We start from the raw sequence: 20,204 nt of genomic DNA, 5'->3' as shown, positions 1-20,204 counted from the left end.
AACCATACCTGCTCACACATTTATTGCAAAGCGATGTTGTGCTGCATGGGGGGCACATGCCGTGTGGGTTGTCATGAGCCCACACATGAGCATTGTGCTGATTGAATAAGCCTTCCCGAGTGAAATAAGCCAATAAGCCTCATCCTTGAACAAAACATAGGCTGGAAAATTCAAGTCTTGAACACTTTCTTGGAGAAACTAGTGTGCAAAAGCCACACGTGCAGGATGATCTTGGGGGAGCAGTAACTGAACCCTTTGGAGATGAAAGGGGTGTAAGGAATTGTGACAGACACTGTAGACACTGCAACAAGACACTCCTAAGGCAGAGGCAACGGCACGTGTGCTGGTAGTAGGATTATTCTGGACAGCATTCAACACACTTTCTTCCATGGCAGGAGTTCGCGTCGAATGTGGTCTGCCCGCACTACTCCTGTTACCTCTAAATGACCCATAATCGCACAAATTTTGATGCACACGCGCAAACAAATGGTGGTCCTGTACATGTCTGTCTGGGAAGTGTTCTCCATAAATTCATTGAGCGGCTCGTCCATTGCCCTCTCCTAATCCATACATAGGTGCATGTCTGCCAGCTCACAGTTCGTATATCAATGCATGCTCTTCATGTGGCAACTACTGCTTGAATGAGTAAACCAGAAATTTTTCCTCTTGCGAACTGATGAACAGCGCCGTCTATCGACTTACGGTGACGTTTCTGATTATGGGTTCCTATGCGATTCACATTCTTTTAGATGTTACCTATCTCCCCTAAACATTTGTACCAATATTTTTGAGACACCCTGTATACGCAAACACTTAACTTTGACCTTTTGACTTTGATAGTTTTGACCTTTACTATAATAAAAATTTGTATTTTGCACCAAAGATAATCTGCACACTATCCATGCTATATTGTATAAATCTTTTATAACTTTTTTTAAAATTAAGATGAAACTGCAAAATCCAATCAGTGAGAGAATTAGTTACAGAGGAATAAGACAAAAGGAGCTCTTAAAAACAAACCTTTGAAATGTGCCTCCTAATTAAAGGTGGGGATAAAACTGGCGCAATCCTATTTTTATGAAATGGTGGTATATGTTCTGAAGCCAAAAGACCTGAACTCTGCCAATAACTGCTTGGGGATCCTGAAGAATGGAAATCAGGTGTGTGAGTTATCCCACGAGGTCTTCGTCCCCGTATCTGCAAAAAGGGGGAGAAGAAAAGCAGCAATATATCAATAACTTGCTAGAAAGAAATCAAAATTAATTTCCCATAGTATAAAATACATACACAGTACATTGCTAATTATAATACCATTACCAAAAATATACCAGAAGTGTCCTAGTTAGAATTTTATTTTATTGATATTATTATAAAAGAGTAGAATGACTTTCTTATGCTGTGGCAGATCACTGTTTATCAATCAAAAACAGGATAACATCACCAAATGACAAATTTAAAGTAACAAAAAAAAATAAAAATAGAAAAACTATATAATAACCCTGATTCAATAAACTTAACTAAGCCAAGTAATGTGCAACCTTCAAATGATTCAAATACAGTTAAAATTAGAGTAAAAATTAATTAAAACATTAACTCCACATTTTAAAAGAAAATTTGTTTACTAATGTTGAGAAACCCTACATCCAGAATATTCAATATGTTGAACTAATTTATTTACAGATGTTTCTAAATCCACTTGGGATTCTACATCAAGTAAAAGTAGTTAATGTACATGATGCATTTCATATCAGTCACATTAGCAAAAAAGACCAAAAAGGCAATTTTTATGTGAACCATGAATATTTTGTTTCAGCACATCCACCACATTACCCATTTATTCCTCAAACCAGTACACAGCAACAAATAATAACCAGTGTTTAACTTAATATATGGTATATGGACAGCCTATATGATACATAGTAACAAAAATAAATAATAACTGATGGATTTCTATTGGTACAATTTTAATGAAATTTAGAAAAGTTCAAAATATAACATTTGATGGAAAATCTATCCAATGGAAGTAGTTGTATTCAGACAGACAGAAAGAAATAATAATTGTCAAGTTTTTATTGGTCCAATTTCAATAAAATTGGAAATGGCTCAACAATTGTTTCTAAAAACCACAAATATAAAATTTATGAAAATCCATCTACTGGGAGTCAACTTATTTAATGCAGATGGATGGCAGAATGACAGAAGCAGTGAACATAATTTAATAGGTATATTATGCATACATGCTAAACACCTAAAAATGGATATGATTATCTTGAGACAGAAAAGGAAAAAACCATTTCCTTTCTTTTCTATCTGAAAATAGTCATCCATTTTTACTTTTAACTTGATAACAGAATCCCAAAGTGGATTTAGAAACACAATTAACTTATTAGTGTGAATAGCAGTAAAGCTTAATAGACAGTACTCACCTTGATTGATCTGCTTAGTTACATGAAGTTGGGGTGGAAATGAAGTTTAAAATAAATTAAAATAAGTTAATTGAATGAATATGGAATTGTTAAAATTTGCTCAAGCAAGTAGAAGTGCACTACCTCATCCCTGGTTGTCATTTGAAAAATTAACGTTTAAAATAATACGAAATAAGCAAGGCCAATAGTCACAATGAGCAACTTTCATATTAAACGTCTTCGGTTGGCAGTGATAAGAAAGAAAGAAATTGTGTATTTAAAGGATTTCTATGTTCCCATAATGCATTTTGCAACATGTGGGAATCTTATGTGCATAAGATTCCAGACCGGGGAGAGGTTGGTAGGTAGTTTCGTATTTAGAACGTTAAGTTTAGTATTATGGCGACACCATTCTATGGTAAGTGCTTCGTGTTGGAAGATTTTGTAACTAGATCCTAATTTAATAAATGTAATGGCCGAATCGACTAGGGGATTGTGGTTGTGAGAATGTACATGTTGTGTAAGTTTGGTGCTGGTTTAATTAGTTCTGAAGCTGTTGTAATGGTAATAAGCGCGTGTATTGGAAGTTTTGGTGGAACCGTATTTTGTGGTAGTGCTCCTGATGTAGCATGCGTTACAACCGGGTAGGCATTTAATTAAATATATTATGTTATTGATGTCGCTTATTGGATATTTGTGTGTTTCTTTGTATGTATTAAACATAGTCCCTAATTTATTGTATGAAGAAAATATTAATGTGATATGTGTTTGCGAACACTTGGCGGAACTGTCTGGCGAGACTGCTGTGATAGGGTAGAATAATAAGTGCGTTCTGTTTGTTGTTATGATTACACAGGTTACTGACATTATTCCTTGCAACAGAAATTGTGTTGGATTAATTGTAACAGATATTTCCTAGCTGTGAATTCCTTTGTGAGATAATGTAATTCGGCGTATAAATCAGCTTGCAAAGCTAACTTTATGGCATTGTGGATTTGATTGTAAAGAATGGACTTTTTCGTACTGAGTGGATGATGCGATTCAAAATGTAGATATTTTCCCATGTGTGTGTGTGTTTCCTATAGATCTTGGTTTCTAGTTTGGTACCTTTTTTATATATTGTGAGATTAAGAAAGTTGATTTTATTGTCGATTTATATTTCAAGTGTGTATTTTAATCTTTCGTGTATTGTATTGAATTTAATAAAGAGATTATCAATAGTGGCACTGTTTCCTATTAATAATATGTCATCTGCATACCGCATGTAAAGTTTAATACCAGGAGGGAAAGGTTGAAGTACTTGGTTTTCGATAGCAATTAAGTAGATTTCTGATAAGGGAGCTGAAATTCCTAATCCCATGGGAAGGCCAAATATTTGGTTTTGAAAACTGAAGTGTCTAGCTTCAAGTAATATCGAGGTAAGTTCTAAAATACTATTAGTGTTAAGAGAGGTGATTAGGAGATCGGTCATTAGGAGTTCACATAAGGCTTGTGATGTAAAGGGTAAATGTACGTTAGTGTATAAATAAACGACATTGAAGGAGGCTAAGATGTCTTCACTGAAATTATAGCAGAATTTATTTGTTCAAAAGCTTGGTTGGTGTTGCTGACCTTATAAAGGGTTTTCCAATAGTAACGCTCGATGTTTGGCAACAGCGCATGACGAAGTCGACAGTCACACAGGTGGTATCTTTGGTAGCCGTATTCAGTTAGTCTCTGCATTTTATTATGGAGCGTTACACGACTGAGCAACGAGTCGAAATTGTAAAAAATCAAAACCAATGTTCTATTCGTCAAACGTTTCGTGCACTCCGTGCAGTTTATGGTGTCGACGAACGTCCTTCAGAATCCACAATTCGCCGTTTAATAAACAAATTCGAAGCAACTGGGTCTGTGGCAAATCTGAAAGTGCCTGTACGTCAGCGAAACGCAAGATCCGTTGAAAATATTGCTGCAGTCCGGGAAAGTGTGCGTGAGAATCCGCAACAGTCCATTCCGCGTCGGGCTCAAGAACTTGGCCTGTCTTCGACGACAACTTGGCGAATCCTGCATAAGGACTTAGGGCTTCACCCTTATAAAGTGCAATTAACCCAACAACTAAAGCCCAACGATCATGCGCAGCGGCGTGCATTCGCTGATTGGGCGCTAGAGCAGTTGGAGGTCGATCCTGATTTTGGGCGAAAAATAATGTTTAGTGACGAGGCTCATTTCTGGTTAAGTGGCTTTGTTAACAAGCAAAATTGCCGAATTTGGAGCGACGAAAACCCACGGGAGATTCATGAGGTCCCACTACATTCCGAAAAAGTTACATTAGGCGCGTTATTGCTGAAATTGAGCCACTTTTATGCGATAACGTCATCACCAATTGGGTATCCAGGATTAACCAAACCAGACAAAGCCGCGGCGGACATTTATCTGATATAATTTTTAAAACTTAATGTTAACACATATACTTCATAATAAAAATAAAAATAGATCACTATCACTCTCACAATTTGTTTTATTGCGTTACAAAAATCGAGCGTTACTATTGGAAAGCCCTGTATTTTGAAAATCTCATAAGGGGTGATTGATTTTAACTTAAAAGGTGGATAGGTTGGCAAAAGCGGATTTGCTGAAAGAAACTATTGGTCGTAGGGGTTGGCCAGGTTTGTGTAATTTAGTAATGCTGAACATGTGTGGAAGGATGTTACTGCATATACCAATTTGTTGTAGCGTGTGCAGGTTGATTTCTTTATTAGATCTTAGTCTTCTCAAAATATCGTCAAGTTTATTCTTTAATCTGGAGATGTTATATGTGTTGTCAATTTTATAGGTATCTTGGTCAGAGAGGATTTGTTCCATTTTATTGATATAAACGCTTTTACCTAAAATTACGATGGCGTCTCCTTTTTCGGCTTTTTGTACAATAACGTTTGGGTTTTTCCGTAATTTGTGCATGTTTGATAATGTTTAGTCATATTGGGTTGGGATACAAGTTTTGAATTAATAATAGTGTTGGTTTCATGCATAATTCACCATTTGTCAGGGTGATTTTCCAGTTTGGTTTGTAATTCGATGATGCAGTCTTTAATGGGATAATGATGATTGCTTATAGCAAAGTTAAACCCATATTCTAACCCTGATAATTCAGCCATGGAAAATGATTGTGATGAAATATTAATGGTGGAACTTTGCGGGGTATTCATGTTTTTTGCGTGAGTGCATTCCATATTTTTAAATGTCTTTGTTCCACGACATTGAGTGCTGCGTTAATGCGTGTGTTGTTGAAGTTAACGAACTCTGACCATGTTTGAGGTGACATCTCTTTAAGTTTGAATCCGAGATGGTGTATTTGTTGTAGCAAATGGTATTTTTTACGAGATGTCAAAAAAGAGATGTCACCCCAAATATGGTCATAGTTCATTAACTTCAACAATACACGCATCAACGCAGAACTCAAATTAAAACCAGTTCAAACTACCAAGTTCTACAACACTACATATTAATTTATTCCAACAATCTATTCTCTGGCTAAAGACAAATTTTCACATATCTATTGTGTAACTGTATATACCACTAACTGAAATTTACATCCCCTTAAATGTCCTGTCTGAGAATGAGTAAAGATGCAATCAGAATTCAGTTTCCTCAACCCTTTGAAAACCTGCAACAGTTCCTTTTGGTCACCATGCAGTTGCCTAGTTTCCACATGCTGCAATTTAAAGAACCCACCTTTCTTAGTAAGTACATGCTTTCTGCCCCAACTGATCACATTGCGCTTCTCTGCACTCTTCTCAACAGACATATACCATCCAAAAATGAGGTTTACTAACAAGTTTGTATTCAACATGTGGCCCAACAATTGCTTTATACAATGGGTAATCACTCCTTTGTCCTTGCTGGAAACGTTCCTGTATATAACTGACAGAGGCCCATACACTGTTTTAGCAGTCTGCCTGCTGGACAAATGTTTAAGAGGGATTGGATGTGTGAAATGGCTTCTTTTTTTTTTTGGCTGATGCTACATAAGCTTGCTTTCTTGCATCAAAAGCCTCTACTACTACTATTCTGGAATTAGTGATACTCAAATGCAGTACCTTGCATTTATCAAAATTAAACCTCCACTGCCATTTTTCAGACCATCTACCTAGTTTTTCTAGATCATCCTGAAGTAGCACATACTGATTAACATCATTAACCACCCTGCCCATTTTTGAATCATAAGCAAACTTAAATATTAGTCTTGAAGTACCTAACATCAATACCTAACATCAATTTTTTTTACATCAATCTTTTTTACCTAACATCAATATCATTATTAAATATTAGCAGTTTAGTTAAAGTATGTAGTGCATTACATTTCAGGCATGTTAGCAAATAGTATTAATTCACGATTTATTGCATTAAGCAAAAACCATATTGCCCATTCATTCCTCTAATCAGTGCATAGCAACAAACATAATATCCACTGCTTCAGCTGACGCCTCTGTAGCCAGGTGGGAGGGAGCAGCAATGCGTGCACACGCTTCTTGATTAGACCAGGGTTCGAGCCCGTAACCACCAAATATGGAAAGGTCAGGGAATGACCACCGTATATCCCCAGAGCAATATGGCCTTAGTTGCTAATGCTCCTAAAAGCCAAATAACAAACAAACAAACTGCTTAAGCTAAAACATACAGTACATGAATAGCTCATGTGATTAGGTATGACATAAAATAATAATAAAAATAATTGCAAGATTTTTCCTAGTCCAATTTTAATGAAATTTGAAAAGGTTCGACAAATCATTCTTAAAGACCCAAATATAAAAATTTTAAAAAATCCATCCACTGATAGTTGAACTATTACAAGCAAATGGACAGACAGAGAAATAATAATTGACAAATTTCTATGGTCTGATTTTAATGAAATTTAGAAAGGCTTCACAACTTTTTTCTAAAAGAACCAAATATAAAATTTCATGAAAATCCATCCATTTAGAAGTAGAGTTATTACATGCAGATGGTATGTAATATGCTAATGCACCTATAAGCAGTAAGAAGCCCACACTTAACCCTATGGGACCCCACCCAATAACAGTCTATGAAAAGTAGTAGTCATAACTATTCTAAATCTTGTTCCTTTGTAACAACTTCATAGCAGCTAATCAGATTGATCAGTGCATGATCTCCCCCTTGGCAAGCCATGTTGTGATTACTCTACAGCTCATATTTCTATGGGTGTGATCTTAGCTTACTACTTTGACTACTAAAAAATAAAACTGAAAAACTTTTATTTCATCAGCATACAATATTATTGATTTCATTTGCCAATTTATTGTTGACTTTTATTTGTGATCCAATTCATGTGCATTATGCTCTCGATTGCAGAAATTCAACCCAACATGGGGAAAGTGGAAAATAAAATCTGACTCTAAAATCCTTAAATTAAAAAAAAAAATTTTATACAAAGCATATATTGAAAAACTTTAAAGTTTTTCAATATTTTTAAGTTTTTATTCTAAAGTTTTATTTTAAAACTTAAGTTTAAAAATTACTTCAGCTTTTTTATTATAGCTTTTAATATTTGTGTGCCAATACCCCAGACTACCTAAATTCAGCGCTGGACAAATTTGATGCTCAGGAAAGTTCCCAAGGTAAGCAAAATGCTACAATTGCAGTAGTAATAACAACACTGTTCAGTCAGTCCAATGGAATACTACATAATCTTTTTACAGCATTTGACTACCAGCAGAAATATATGGTATCAGGTTTCAAAATCTGGCAGAGGCAAAGTCCCAACACTGCCAAATTTATGATTTTTGAAATTAGATAAAAATAGGAAACTGGAAAATTTTAATTTTTATGTAAACTATAAATCATTCAACCTCTGAGATATTCTTTTAGTTTTATTATTATGCTTAATGTGCAATTTAATTTTCTCTGAATAATGAAATTCACAATCAAGAAAATTACAGGGAGAGTTCCAAGGGAAAAAAAAAAAAAAAAAAAAATTCCATGAATAATGAAAGTGCAAAATCACGTAATCAGGTTCCTGATATGCTTAAACATTATATGAAAAACATAATTCAGCTTGCTTATATAACCACAATAAGGTCAGAAAATACATTTTTCTGAATAATAATTTACACTTTGGATTTTGCTTTTCATATTGCAACATAAAAATAAACTAAATGAAATAAATAAATATTAGAATACAATTAGCAGCCTATTATTAGTAAATAAAAATATTTACTAGTTTAAAATTATGACTAACAGATAATGATTATTCTAATTACTTACAGGAAGACCTCTCCGAGTTTTTGGTTTTCTTTGTCTTGCTACTAAACTAACAATGTGTGCAGTAGAAGAACTTGGAACTGCTTGAACATAAGTTGCAGAGGAATTTCTGTTTGAAAGAATAAAAATCATGAAAACTGCAACTACTCAAATAAAATAAAATTACATATTTTTATATATATAGAATGATTAAAAAGTCAGGGTACAACTTTTAAATTCTCATTCTAAATAATAATTAACAAACCCAACAATTATTAACCCTCTCGTGTGTACTGTTATACATACATACTGTATGTATATATGTATGTGTGTGTGTGTGTGTGTGTGTGTATATATATATGTGCTTTATTCATATTAAGGTATCTTTTATGAATAATAAAAGATACCAGGGCTGAAATTTTTGAATTTGATGTTAAAATTGGATTAAATTTTACTGTTTAGATTTTATGATTTCTAAATTAAAATTTTGCCTAATCAATTTTTTTACCTCTCAATGGGAAATTTGTTTCTCATCTTTGGTAAGTTCTGAAAACATAACCTGTACTTCAGAAACAGATGAAACTGGCAAGAGTTCAGTTGTCATGAGAAAACATAACAATTGTTATGTTTTCTCATGACAACTGAACTAGTTTAAAATGTGCAGTTTGCTATGAATTATAGATTCATAGCAAACTGCACATGCTGAAAATAACAGAACACAGAACTGTTTGTTTTTTTTTATTCAAATAAAAACATGCTGTCATTTCAAAAGTAGAGATGGCATTTTTAGACTAAACCAAAGAAATGGAACAACTTTCCCCATAGAGAAAAAAAAGCAGTTGATTAGGCAAAATCTTAATTTAGCAATAGTAAATCTAAATGGTAATACCTAGTCCAATTTCAACATCAAATTCAAAAATGCAATATAGACCCTGGCATTCCAACTGAAGCACTATTTGTGTCAGTGTGCACTTGCATGCTGCCCCGAGTGCTACAACCATTGTATACATTTAAGATTGTTGCAAATGTGCAAGTTTATATCCAAATTGTCTAGAAATATTCAAGTACATGCTATCTTCTCTTATCTCACAAATAAGCCAGAATTTTAATTTAGAAGTTGATAAAACTGAATTGGGTTATATATAAATAGTTGTAGAGGATATTATGGCATCAAATAAAGTCATAACTGCGATTTTTTTTCATGTTTTTTTTTAGAATTATTTCACAATTTGTCACAAATTTGTTTAAAAATTTTAATTGATTTTTTAAAGTAATTTCACTGTAATGTGGGACAGTCAAGTCAAAATAAAAAATTTATATTTAAAAGCACTTATGTACAAAGTGTTCATTTTAATAAAACTTAAATTTCACAAGGATCCATTGTCATTGGAAACTCACTAGCCACAGTCCCACACACACAATCAGAAAACACCAAAGCCCACCAGAGGGTTCCAAGAACTGACCACTACAAGCCCATGCACATCTAGGAACTTACATAAAAACTGGTTAATAATAGTAAAACACATAACTACATTGTGTTTTACAAAGATATTAAATAGGTTTTAGTAGCATTTGTTAGCTTCTTATTTTGAATTTAATTAGTGATTTTGGAAGTTACGACTCCCGGTGTTGGCACCAATATTGTTGAACTATTATTGCCACCATATTGTAATCAATAAGAAATAGTGCAACGTGTATATCTCAAACTGATAGCGTAAGGTATAATGTAATACGAAGCACCGTATTAGGAATCTGTTAGCTTAGTACAGTATTATCAATTAATCAAAAATATTTATTAATCTTATTAAATTCCATTGTTAATTAAACTGTATTTAAAAAACTGTATTTAAACTGTATTTAAATGAAAATCATGACTCAGACTAGAGCTGCAAAGCAAAGATCAAACTCTAGTGAGAGTGCTGTGACTCGGGGGAGAAACGAAGGGGGCAATTCTCCAAAGGGTCAGCAATTCTGCCCAGACACAATAGGAGTAAGTATATGATGAGAGCCCTGTCGATCAATTCGGCCCTGGAAAGATTGTGCAAAGGCTCAAGGGGTAGAATTTTTTTTCAGCCTGGTCTGTACTTGTTAACAGGAGAGACTGCTTCTACAGGGATGGAATACACTTAAATAGAAAGGGGGGCAAGAATGTTTGCTGATGCTATCGAGGCAGTGTTAGATGGGTGGGAAAACTGCTAGATTGGGGGGATACAAGGACTAATAGATTAACAGTAGCCACTGGCAGAGGTGAAAGTGATTCTTGCACTGCTCCTATTGGAATGAGCAGCAGCCTGGAAAATAAGATGCAGGATATTTCAGAGACTGCTGGGAATCATTGGGGTACAAGTAAACACATGGGTTGTGTTAGGGTAGCTAAGAAAATGAACAGGTGCATGTATACTTGTGTGTACACCAATGCTAGGAGTTTAGTAAATAAATTTGATGAATTTGAGGTATTGCTCAAAACATCAAAGGCAGATATTCTTGGGATTTCAGAGACGTGGTGTCACACAGATATAAGGAGTGCAGAACTGGAATTTGGGGAGTACAATGTCTACAGAAAGGATATGAAGGGAGGAGGGGTTATGCTATTAGTTAAGAAATACAAAAAATCCAAGGAAGTGAAGCCAGTCAACATCGCTGGAGAGTGCAGTGTCGAGTCAGTTTGGTGTGACATAAGCATTGGGAGATCAAAATTGAGAGTAGGAGTGTGCTATAGGCCTAATGACTCTGATGAGTATAATAAGAAACTGTACAGGGAAATAGAGTGGGCCAGTAAATCAGAGAGTCTTATAATGGGGGATTTTAATTTCCCAGATATTGACTGGAATTTGGGGGCTGGTCACTCACACACTAGCAAGGCTTTTGTGGATTTATTGGATGATTGTTTTCTACATCAGCATGTTCGGGAGACAACTAGAGGGAGTAATACTCTTGATTTGATTATCAGTAGTGATTCTTCATGCATTAAGAATCTGCAGATAGAGGAACCACTAGGTGGCAGTGATCACAGTGTGCTGAACTGGGATTTACTCAAAGAGGTAACTACCATTAGGGTGAAGGAAAGGGTTATTGCTTTCGTAAAGGCGACTACGATGGACTGAGACAGTATTTAAATTCTATACAGTGGGGCCAACTGATGATGTTACCAACAGCAAATTCAAAATGGGAAGCATTCAAAGAACTTATCTTGGAAGCTACTAGGCGTTACATACCAACTAAGAAATATTGTTCAAGGTTTAGGCCTAAATGGATGTCAGATGAAATAATGAGACATATGGCAGAGAAGAAAAATGCATGGGATACATACAAATTAACACGTGACACAGAAGGCTATGATAGATACAAGTTGATCTGTAACCAAGTTACAAAGGAGGTTAGGCAGGTGAAGGCAGATTACGAGATATCTTTGGCAAGGGATGCAAAGAAAAACAGCAAAGAGTTCTTTACTTATGTTAACTCTAGAAGGAAGGGGATGAATCAGATTGGTTCCCTTGATATCGATGGGTCAACTGTTGATGATCCTGCTCAGGTAGCTAACAAACTAAATGAATATTGTGCATCGACATTCACACATGAGGAGTTACTCAGCGAGGGGAATGCCAGAGGTGTATTCAACTCTGGCAGTAAGCTAGAGAATCTTGTAATCTCTGAGAGTAAAGTGGAGGAGAAATTGTTGAAGATAAACACAGGAAAGGCACCTGAGGTGGATGGGATCTATCCAGTTATATTAAAGGAGGCAGCAAAGGAAGTAAGCAAACCCTTAGCCATAATTATGAGAGCTTCCTTGGACTCAGGGGAGGTACCCATGGACTGGAGATGTGCAAATGTGACCCCAATTCACAAAGGAGGATCAAAGGCTGACACAAGAAATTATAGACCTGTGAGTTTAACTTCTGTTCCCGGAAAATTAATGGAGGCACTGGTTAAAGAAACACTGCAGGATCATCTAGACAAGGCTTCAGTTATAGCTCGGACACAGCATGGTTTTGTTAAGAGGAAGTCTTGCCTGACCAATTTGATTGGATACTACGATGCAGTCACAAAAGAACTAGATGCAGGGAATAACTTTGATATTATATACTTGGATCTTAGAAAGGCTTTTGATACTGTTGCACATGGAAGACTGCTGCACAAATTGGAGCAGTGTGGCATTGCAGGCAAATTGCTAGCATGGATAAAAGGGTGGTTGAGGGGGAGAAGACAGAGTGGTAATCAATGGACACTGCTCATCGTGGACTAATGTTATTAGTGGAGTCCCTCAGGGTTCAGTATTGGGTCCATTATTGTGTTCTGTATTTATAAATGATATTGATGATGATATATCAAGCTTTTTATGGTATATCTAAGCATTTGCGATTCATTTTTTTGGTATATCAAGCTTTTTATGGTATATCTAAGCATTTGCGATTCATTTTTTTGGTATATCAAGCTTAATGTCCAAGTTTGCAGACAATACAAAGGTTGGCAGGGTTGTCAAGGACACTACTGACACTATGCTGCTGCAACAGGATCTGGAAAGGTTGAGCAGATGGGCTGAGAGGTGGCAAATGAAGTTTAACATTGACAAATGTAAAGTACTACATATGGGAAACAGCAACCCCAGAGCAATGTATCAACTCTGTGGTACTACACTGACAGTGGTAGAGAATGAAAAGGACCTGGAGGTGGTTGTGCAAGCAGATATGAAGGTCTCTGAGCAGTGCAGACTGGCTGCAAGGGTAGCTCATGGTGTATTGTCAATGATATAGAGGAATTTTTTTAGCAGGGATAAGGAGGTGATTATTCCCTTGTATAAGGCAATGGTCAGACCACACATAGAGCACTGTATACAGTGCCTGGAGGCCTCATTTCAAGAAGGATGTAGAGCTGCTGGAACGAATACAGAGAAGGGCAACAAGAGTAGTGAATGGAACAAAGGGGTCTCTTACGAAGAAAGGCTTAAGTTTTGCAAATTACAGTGTCTGGAGACTAGACACCAGCGAGGTAATCTGATAGAGGTTAATAAAGCCTTGAATGGTTTGAGCATGCTCAATGCTGATGGGATTCTTCCTCTTGCTCAGAATAATCACCCGAGAGGGCATAAATTCAAATTGAGAAAAGACAGATGTAGGATAGATGTGCGGAAATTTACCTTTAGCCAGCGGGTAGTTGGTTGGTGGAACAGACTTCCATCCTTTGTCATGGAAGTTGATAGCCTAAATAAATTTAAAGCTCAGCTGGACAGGTATTTCGAACGAACAGAGGGGTGAAGTGGAAGTGGTTATTTTTTATTTATTTATTTATTTATTTTTTTTTTAGCTGATGCTGCATAAGCTTGCTTTCTTGCATCAAATGACTCTACTAATGCTAAAAGCATCACAGTCTCAAAAAATGTGCGAAGTGTTTGGTGAACTTTCTAAAATGGAACATGACCTAGCCAAGGAGGAGGATGTTTGTGTGTGCAAGATGCCTAGAGTGTCAAGAAATTAGGTGCCAACTCAGCGTTCTGATGGGCATCTAAGAGAGCTTAAGGTGTAGGGTAAATGCCCTCGAAGAAATTAATGAGGAGGCCCATCAAGCTCTAGGTTACCAGCTCAACGGCAGAGCTGACTCCTGTGCATCAAGCAACACAGACAATCTCCAAGGCAGAATGCGCTGATCCCAAAGCAACTAGTTATTGTTGGTAACTCTATTGTCAGGGAGATGGGAATTATACTACGCAAGAAGACTAGATGGAACCAGACCAGGGTATGTCTGCAGGGGGCAAAAGTTGATGATGTTGTACAGCAGATATCATCTTTTAAGGGCACAAATGGGGATATTGTTGTACACGTTGGAACTAATGACATTAAGAGATCTGCAGATTTATTCAAGTACGGGTCAATATTGAAAAAAAGTCACGAGTTAAGGTTGAATTTCAAAGTGTCTGCAATTCTGCCAAGACACAATAGGAGGGAGTATATGATGAGACTCGTTGATTAATTCGGCCCTGGAGAGATTGTGCAAGGCTCAAGGGATAGAATTTTTTAAAGCTTGATCTGTGCTTGTTCACAGGAGAGACTGCTTCTACAGGGATGAGGTTAAATAGAAAGGGTGCAAGAATGTTTGCTGATGCTATCGAGGCAGTGTTACGTGGGTCAGAAAACTGCTAGCTTGGGGGAGATACACAGACTAAAAGGCTAACAGTGGCTGCAACCAGAAACAAGTGATTCTTGCACTACTTCTACTGGAATGAGCAGCAGCAGCAGCATGGAAAGCAAGACAATGGAGATTTCCAGGAGTGTTGGGAATCATAGTGGAACAAATGAATACATGGGCTGTTAGGGGTAACACAGAGTAGAAACAGGTGCATGGGTACATGCATGTACACCAATGCTAGGAGTATAGTTAATAAATTTGATGAGATTAAAGTGCTAGTCAAGACATCAAAAGGCATATATTGTTAGGATATCAGAGATATAAGCAATGCAGAATTAGAATTTTGGGAGTACAATGTGTACAGAAAGGATAGACAGGACAGGAAGGGAGGAGGGGTTATGCCGTAAGTTAAGAAACACACAAAATTTATAACAGTTCACCCAATTGATGTTGGTGGACAATGCAATGTTGAGTTTGTTTGGTGTGACATAAGCATTGAAAAAGGAAAAATGAGAGGTGAGTGTTATAGGCCTAATGAATCTGATGAGTATAATGTGCAAAGAAATAGTGGACCAGTAAATCAGAATGTCTTATAAAGCGGGATTTTAACTTTCCAGATATTGACTGGAACTTATGGGTTGGTCACCCACACATTAGCAAGACTTTTTTGAATTTATGGGATGACTTTTCTACAGCAGCACATTCGAGAGGCAACCAGAGGGAGTAATACTCTTGATATGATTATTCATGCATTAAGAATTTGCAGATAAAGGAACCACTGGGCGACAGTGATCACAATATACTGATACAGGAATTACTTAAAGATGTAACTACCATCCAGGCTAAAGGGAAGGGCTTCCCTTTAGCCTTGATGGTAGTTTTGAAATTCTATACTGTGGGAGCAACTAATGATGTTACCAATGTGGAATTCTAAATGGAAAGCCTTTGGGGTCTAAATCTTAGAGGCTACTAGGATTTTCATTACAACTAAGAATACTGTTCAAGGTTCAGGCCTAAATGGATGTCAGATGAATTAAAGAGGCTCATGGCAGAGAAGAAGAATGTATGCGATGCATAAAAATTATCAGGTGACACAGAAGCCTATGTCAGATATAAGCTTGTCTGCAATCAAATCACAAAGGTTAGGCAGGCAAAGGGAGATTAGAGAAATCTTTGGCAGAGGATGCAAAGAAAAACAGCAAAGAGTTCTTTACTTATGTAAACTCTAGAAGGAAAGGGATGAATCAGATTGGACAATTTATCGTAGATGGGTTAACTATTGATGATCTTGCTCGGGTAGATGATAAACTGAATAAGTATTTTGCATCTACATTCACACATGAGGATGTTATTCAATGAGGGGAATGCCAGAAGTTTATCAAACTCTAACAGGGAGCCAAGTAATTTTGTAATAACTAAGAGCAAAGTGGAGGAGAAATTGTTGAAGTTATAAGTTATACATAAGGAAGGCACCAAGGGTGGATGGAATCTGTCCAGTTATATTAAAGGAGGCAGCAAAGGAAACAAACAAACCCTTAGCCGTAATTATGAGAGCTTCCTTGTACTCAGGGGTGGTCCCCATGAACTGGAGGTGTGCAAATGTATCACCAATTCACAAAGTGGGTTTAAAAGGTGACAACTATAGACCTGTTAGTTTAACTTGCGTTCCGGGAAAAATAATGGAGTCACTGGTTAAAGAAGCATTGCAGGATCATCCAGACAAGACTGCAATAATAGTTAAGACAATGCATGGGTTTGTTAAAGGGAAGTCTTGTCTGACCAATTTCATTGGATACTATGTAGTCACAAAGGAAATGAATGTCAAAAATAATTTTGATATCATATACTTGGATTTCAGGAAAGCTATGCACATGGAAGACATCTGTACAAATTGGAGAGGTAGGGCATTAAGGGTAAGATGATACATTAAATAAAGGGATGGTTGAGTGGGAGACAACAAAAATGTAATCAATGGTCGCTGCTTTTTATGGACAAATGTTATTAGTGAAGTTTCCCCACATTTGGTGTTGGGCCCATTGTTGTTTTGTGTATTCATCAATGATATTGATGAAGGTATATCAGGATTAATGTCCAAGTTTGCAGATAATACAAAGGTTGGCAGGGTTGTTAACGACAGTAAAGACAGTATGCTACTCCAAATGGATCTAGACAAGTTGGGAAAATGGGCTGAGAAGTGGCAACTGAGTTTAACATTGACAAATGCAAAGTACTGCATATGGATAGCAATAACCCAAGAGAAACATACCAACTGTTTGGTACTAGGGAAGTGGAAAACACCTGGCAGTAATTGTGCGATCAAATATGAAGTTTTCTGAGCAGTACTGATGGGCTGCCAGGGAGTCTTGTGAATGATATACAGGAATTTTGCTAGCAGGGACAGGGAGGTGATTATCCCGTTGTACAATGCAATGGTCAGGCCACACCAAGAGTACTGTGTACAGGTCTGGAGGCGTCATTTTAGGAAGGATGTTGAGTTTCCAGAACAAGTACAAAGGGCAACAAGATTGGTGAAGGGAACAAAGGAGTGCTCTTACCAAGAAATGCCCCTAAGTTCTGCAAATTGCAGCACCTGGAGAGTAGGCACCTGCAAGGTGATCTGATTAAGGTGTATAAGGCATTGAATGGGTTGAGTAAGCTGAATGCTGATGGGATTCTTCCTCTTGCTCAGATTAAGAACAGGGGGCATAGATTCAAATTCAGTAAGGACAGTTGCAGAATAAATGTGTGGAAATTTGCCTTTAGCCAGTGGGTGGTTGATTGGTGGAACAGACTTGCACCTTTTGTTGTGGAAGTTGATACCCTAAATAAATTTAGGGCCGAGCTGGAGAGGCAATTGGAATGAATGGGTGCTTTTCTTTTTTGGCTAATGCTGCATAAGCTTACTTTCTTGCATCATATGCCTCTAATGCTAATGACTACATTAATATACAAATCACAAAGCGGGATCTAAGGGTGACACAAGTAATTTCAGACCAGATAGTGTAACTTCTGTTCCGGGTAAAATAATGGAGTCACTGGTTAAAGATGCATTGCAGGATCATCTAGACAAGATGGCAGCAATAATTCAGACACAGCATGAGTTTGTTAAGAGGTCTTGTCTGACAAAGTTGATTGAATACTATGATGTGGTTACAAAGGAACTGAATGCAAAAAACTAATTTTGATATCATATATAGGCAACCCCCATATAACACTGTACTTCTACAACACGATTTCACTCTAACACATTTGATAAATTGCAGCAACCCTTGCACAACACGGTACTTCTACAACATAGTTTCACTCTAACACAGTTTGAGAATTGCTGGAAAACTCGCATAACACAGTATTTTGCAAGGCATTAACAAAAGCATTTTGCTAATGCTTTTGCTTCTATCATAAGCAAACTTGTTCTATGTTTGATTTTCTATCAAAAGAGATGACAGCCATTCCATCTCTTCCAATTCTGTCTTGATCTAATGGATTTTATTACACTTTGAGTTGTTCCTGCTATGAAAGTGTTTTTATTTTCTCTGCATTCTTTCTAATTCTCAGCATTGCCTCATTTATAGAATGTGATGTTGCCTGTAGCACAAGCAATATTACATGTTCTTTAATTTTGTTCAAAGCGTTTCACAATTTCATATTTTTTTTTCTCTATGGACAGAGGCGGACTGGCCATGAGCCTTACCCGGTGGGCAGGACGGTGAAGGTCGGTGTGATTTTGGCCATAAATTCCAGTATGAGGTCACTACAAATTTTCCCCAGTAAGGATTTTTGACCCAGTCCACCTCTGTCTATGCATATTGCATTTCTTTTTCTCTCTGAATCTGTAGTGTCTTCACCAGGACACTTCCTTTTCACACCTTTAAGTATTTTACTCATTTTTAGGGAATAAATCACAATTACAAAATGAGGAGGCATGCTTGATACGCATAAACAAAGCTGGCAGTGTAGCAACTGAATAAACAACACCGTAAAGGCAGAGACACTAACACCTCGCTAGCTCACATTTTACTAAAGCACATTTCTGGAGATCACTACCATAAAACAAAAACAATTTTCAGTTGCTTTTCTGCTGTTGGAATCTGTTATAAACTGATAGTAAACTCGATCTAATTGCATCTGTGATAATACCGATAGCTGGAATTGTGTCGGTTTTTATGTTATTATGGTGAAATGTGTTTCACCTTCACTGATATATATATATATAAAAAAAAAAAAAAAAAAATACATTTTCAGAATCTTCTCTTCATTCCTATCGTGTTACGTTCAGTTGGGGTGATTCCGCATTGGGCTGCCATTTCTTGTAAACACAAAGGCAAATCATGAATAAGCAAGTTCAGTTTGTGTTATATACAACATCGTTTCCCTATTTATAAATAGTGTATGATTGAATCTGTGTAATGTAAACACGTGTTATAGAAGACTGACTGTACTTGGATTTCAGGAAAGCTTCTGACACTGTTGCACATGGAAGACTACTGTACAAACTGGAGCAGTGTGGTAATCAATGGATGATGCTCTTCGTGGACTAATGTTATTAGTGGAGTCCCACAGGGTTCAGCGTTGGGACAAGTGTTGTTTTGAATATTTATCAATGATATTGATAAAGGTATATCAGGCTTAATGTCAAAGTTTACCAATAATACAAAGGTTTGCAGAGTTGTCAATGACAGTAATGGTAATGTGCTACTGCAACAGGATTTAGAAAATTTGATCAATGCACTGAAAAGTGGCAACTGAAGTTTAACATTAACAAATGCAAAGTACTGCATATGGGTAGAAGGAACCCCAGATAAACTTACCAACTGTGTGGTACTATACTTAGGGTGATAGAAAATTAAAGAACTGGGAGTGATTGTACAGTCAGATATGAAGTTTTCAGAGCAAGGCAGACAGGCTGCCAGAGAAGCTCATGGAGTATTGTCAATGATATACAGGAATTTTGCTAGCAGGGAAAAGGAGGTGATTATCCCTTTGTGTAAAGCAATAGTCAGGCCACACCTTGAGTACTGCATACAGGTCTGGGGGCCTCATTTTAGGAAGGATGTAGAGTTGCTTGAGCATATACAGAGAAGGGCAACAAGATTGGTGAGGGGAGCAAAGGGGCCCCTCTTACCAAGAAAGGCTTGTTCTGCAAATTGTAGTGGCTGGAAACCAGCTGGGTTGGTTTAACTAGAAAACCGAAGCCAGCTGGAGTTGTGAATACTAAAATCATCTAGGAAAATTACCTCACTGTTAGGAAAGTTGGACTGGAGAAAGTCAAGTTGCAAAGAGAGGAAGTTAAAGAGCTCCAAGTGATTAGTGAAGTTGGGAGAATGGTAGAGACAACAGATGAACTTGACACAATGAGGTAGAGAGATTTTAAGCCAGAGAAGATCGAAAATAGGAGATTCCAAATTACCAAGTCTCTGACAGGGAATATCAGAACGAACA

The 20,204-nt window shown here is 36.8% G+C and overlaps 1 protein-coding gene across 1 annotated transcript in view; it reads right to left on the bottom strand.

Moving 5' to 3' along the window:
- Positions 1–20,204, bottom strand: part of LOC150084433 (uncharacterized) — a 242,229-nt gene that overhangs the window by 165,984 nt on the left and 56,041 nt on the right. The window contains exons 4-5 of the mRNA XM_090376229.1: positions 8,670–8,775; positions 1,021–1,197 (exon numbers count right to left, since the gene is read on the bottom strand). Coding sequence (XP_090232355.1) covers positions 1,021–1,197; positions 8,670–8,775 — 283 coding nt within the window. The remainder of the gene's footprint in view (positions 1–1,020; positions 1,198–8,669; positions 8,776–20,204) is intronic.

This window comes from Mastigoproctus giganteus, chromosome 6 (assembly GCF_048544385.1).
Source record: "Mastigoproctus giganteus isolate SK-2022 chromosome 6, ASM4854438v1, whole genome shotgun sequence".
NCBI classification, from domain to species: Eukaryota; Metazoa; Arthropoda; class Arachnida; order Uropygi; family Thelyphonidae; genus Mastigoproctus; species Mastigoproctus giganteus.
The sequence above is the reverse complement of the archived record's forward strand: the minus strand, read 5'-3'. Positions and strand labels throughout refer to the sequence as shown.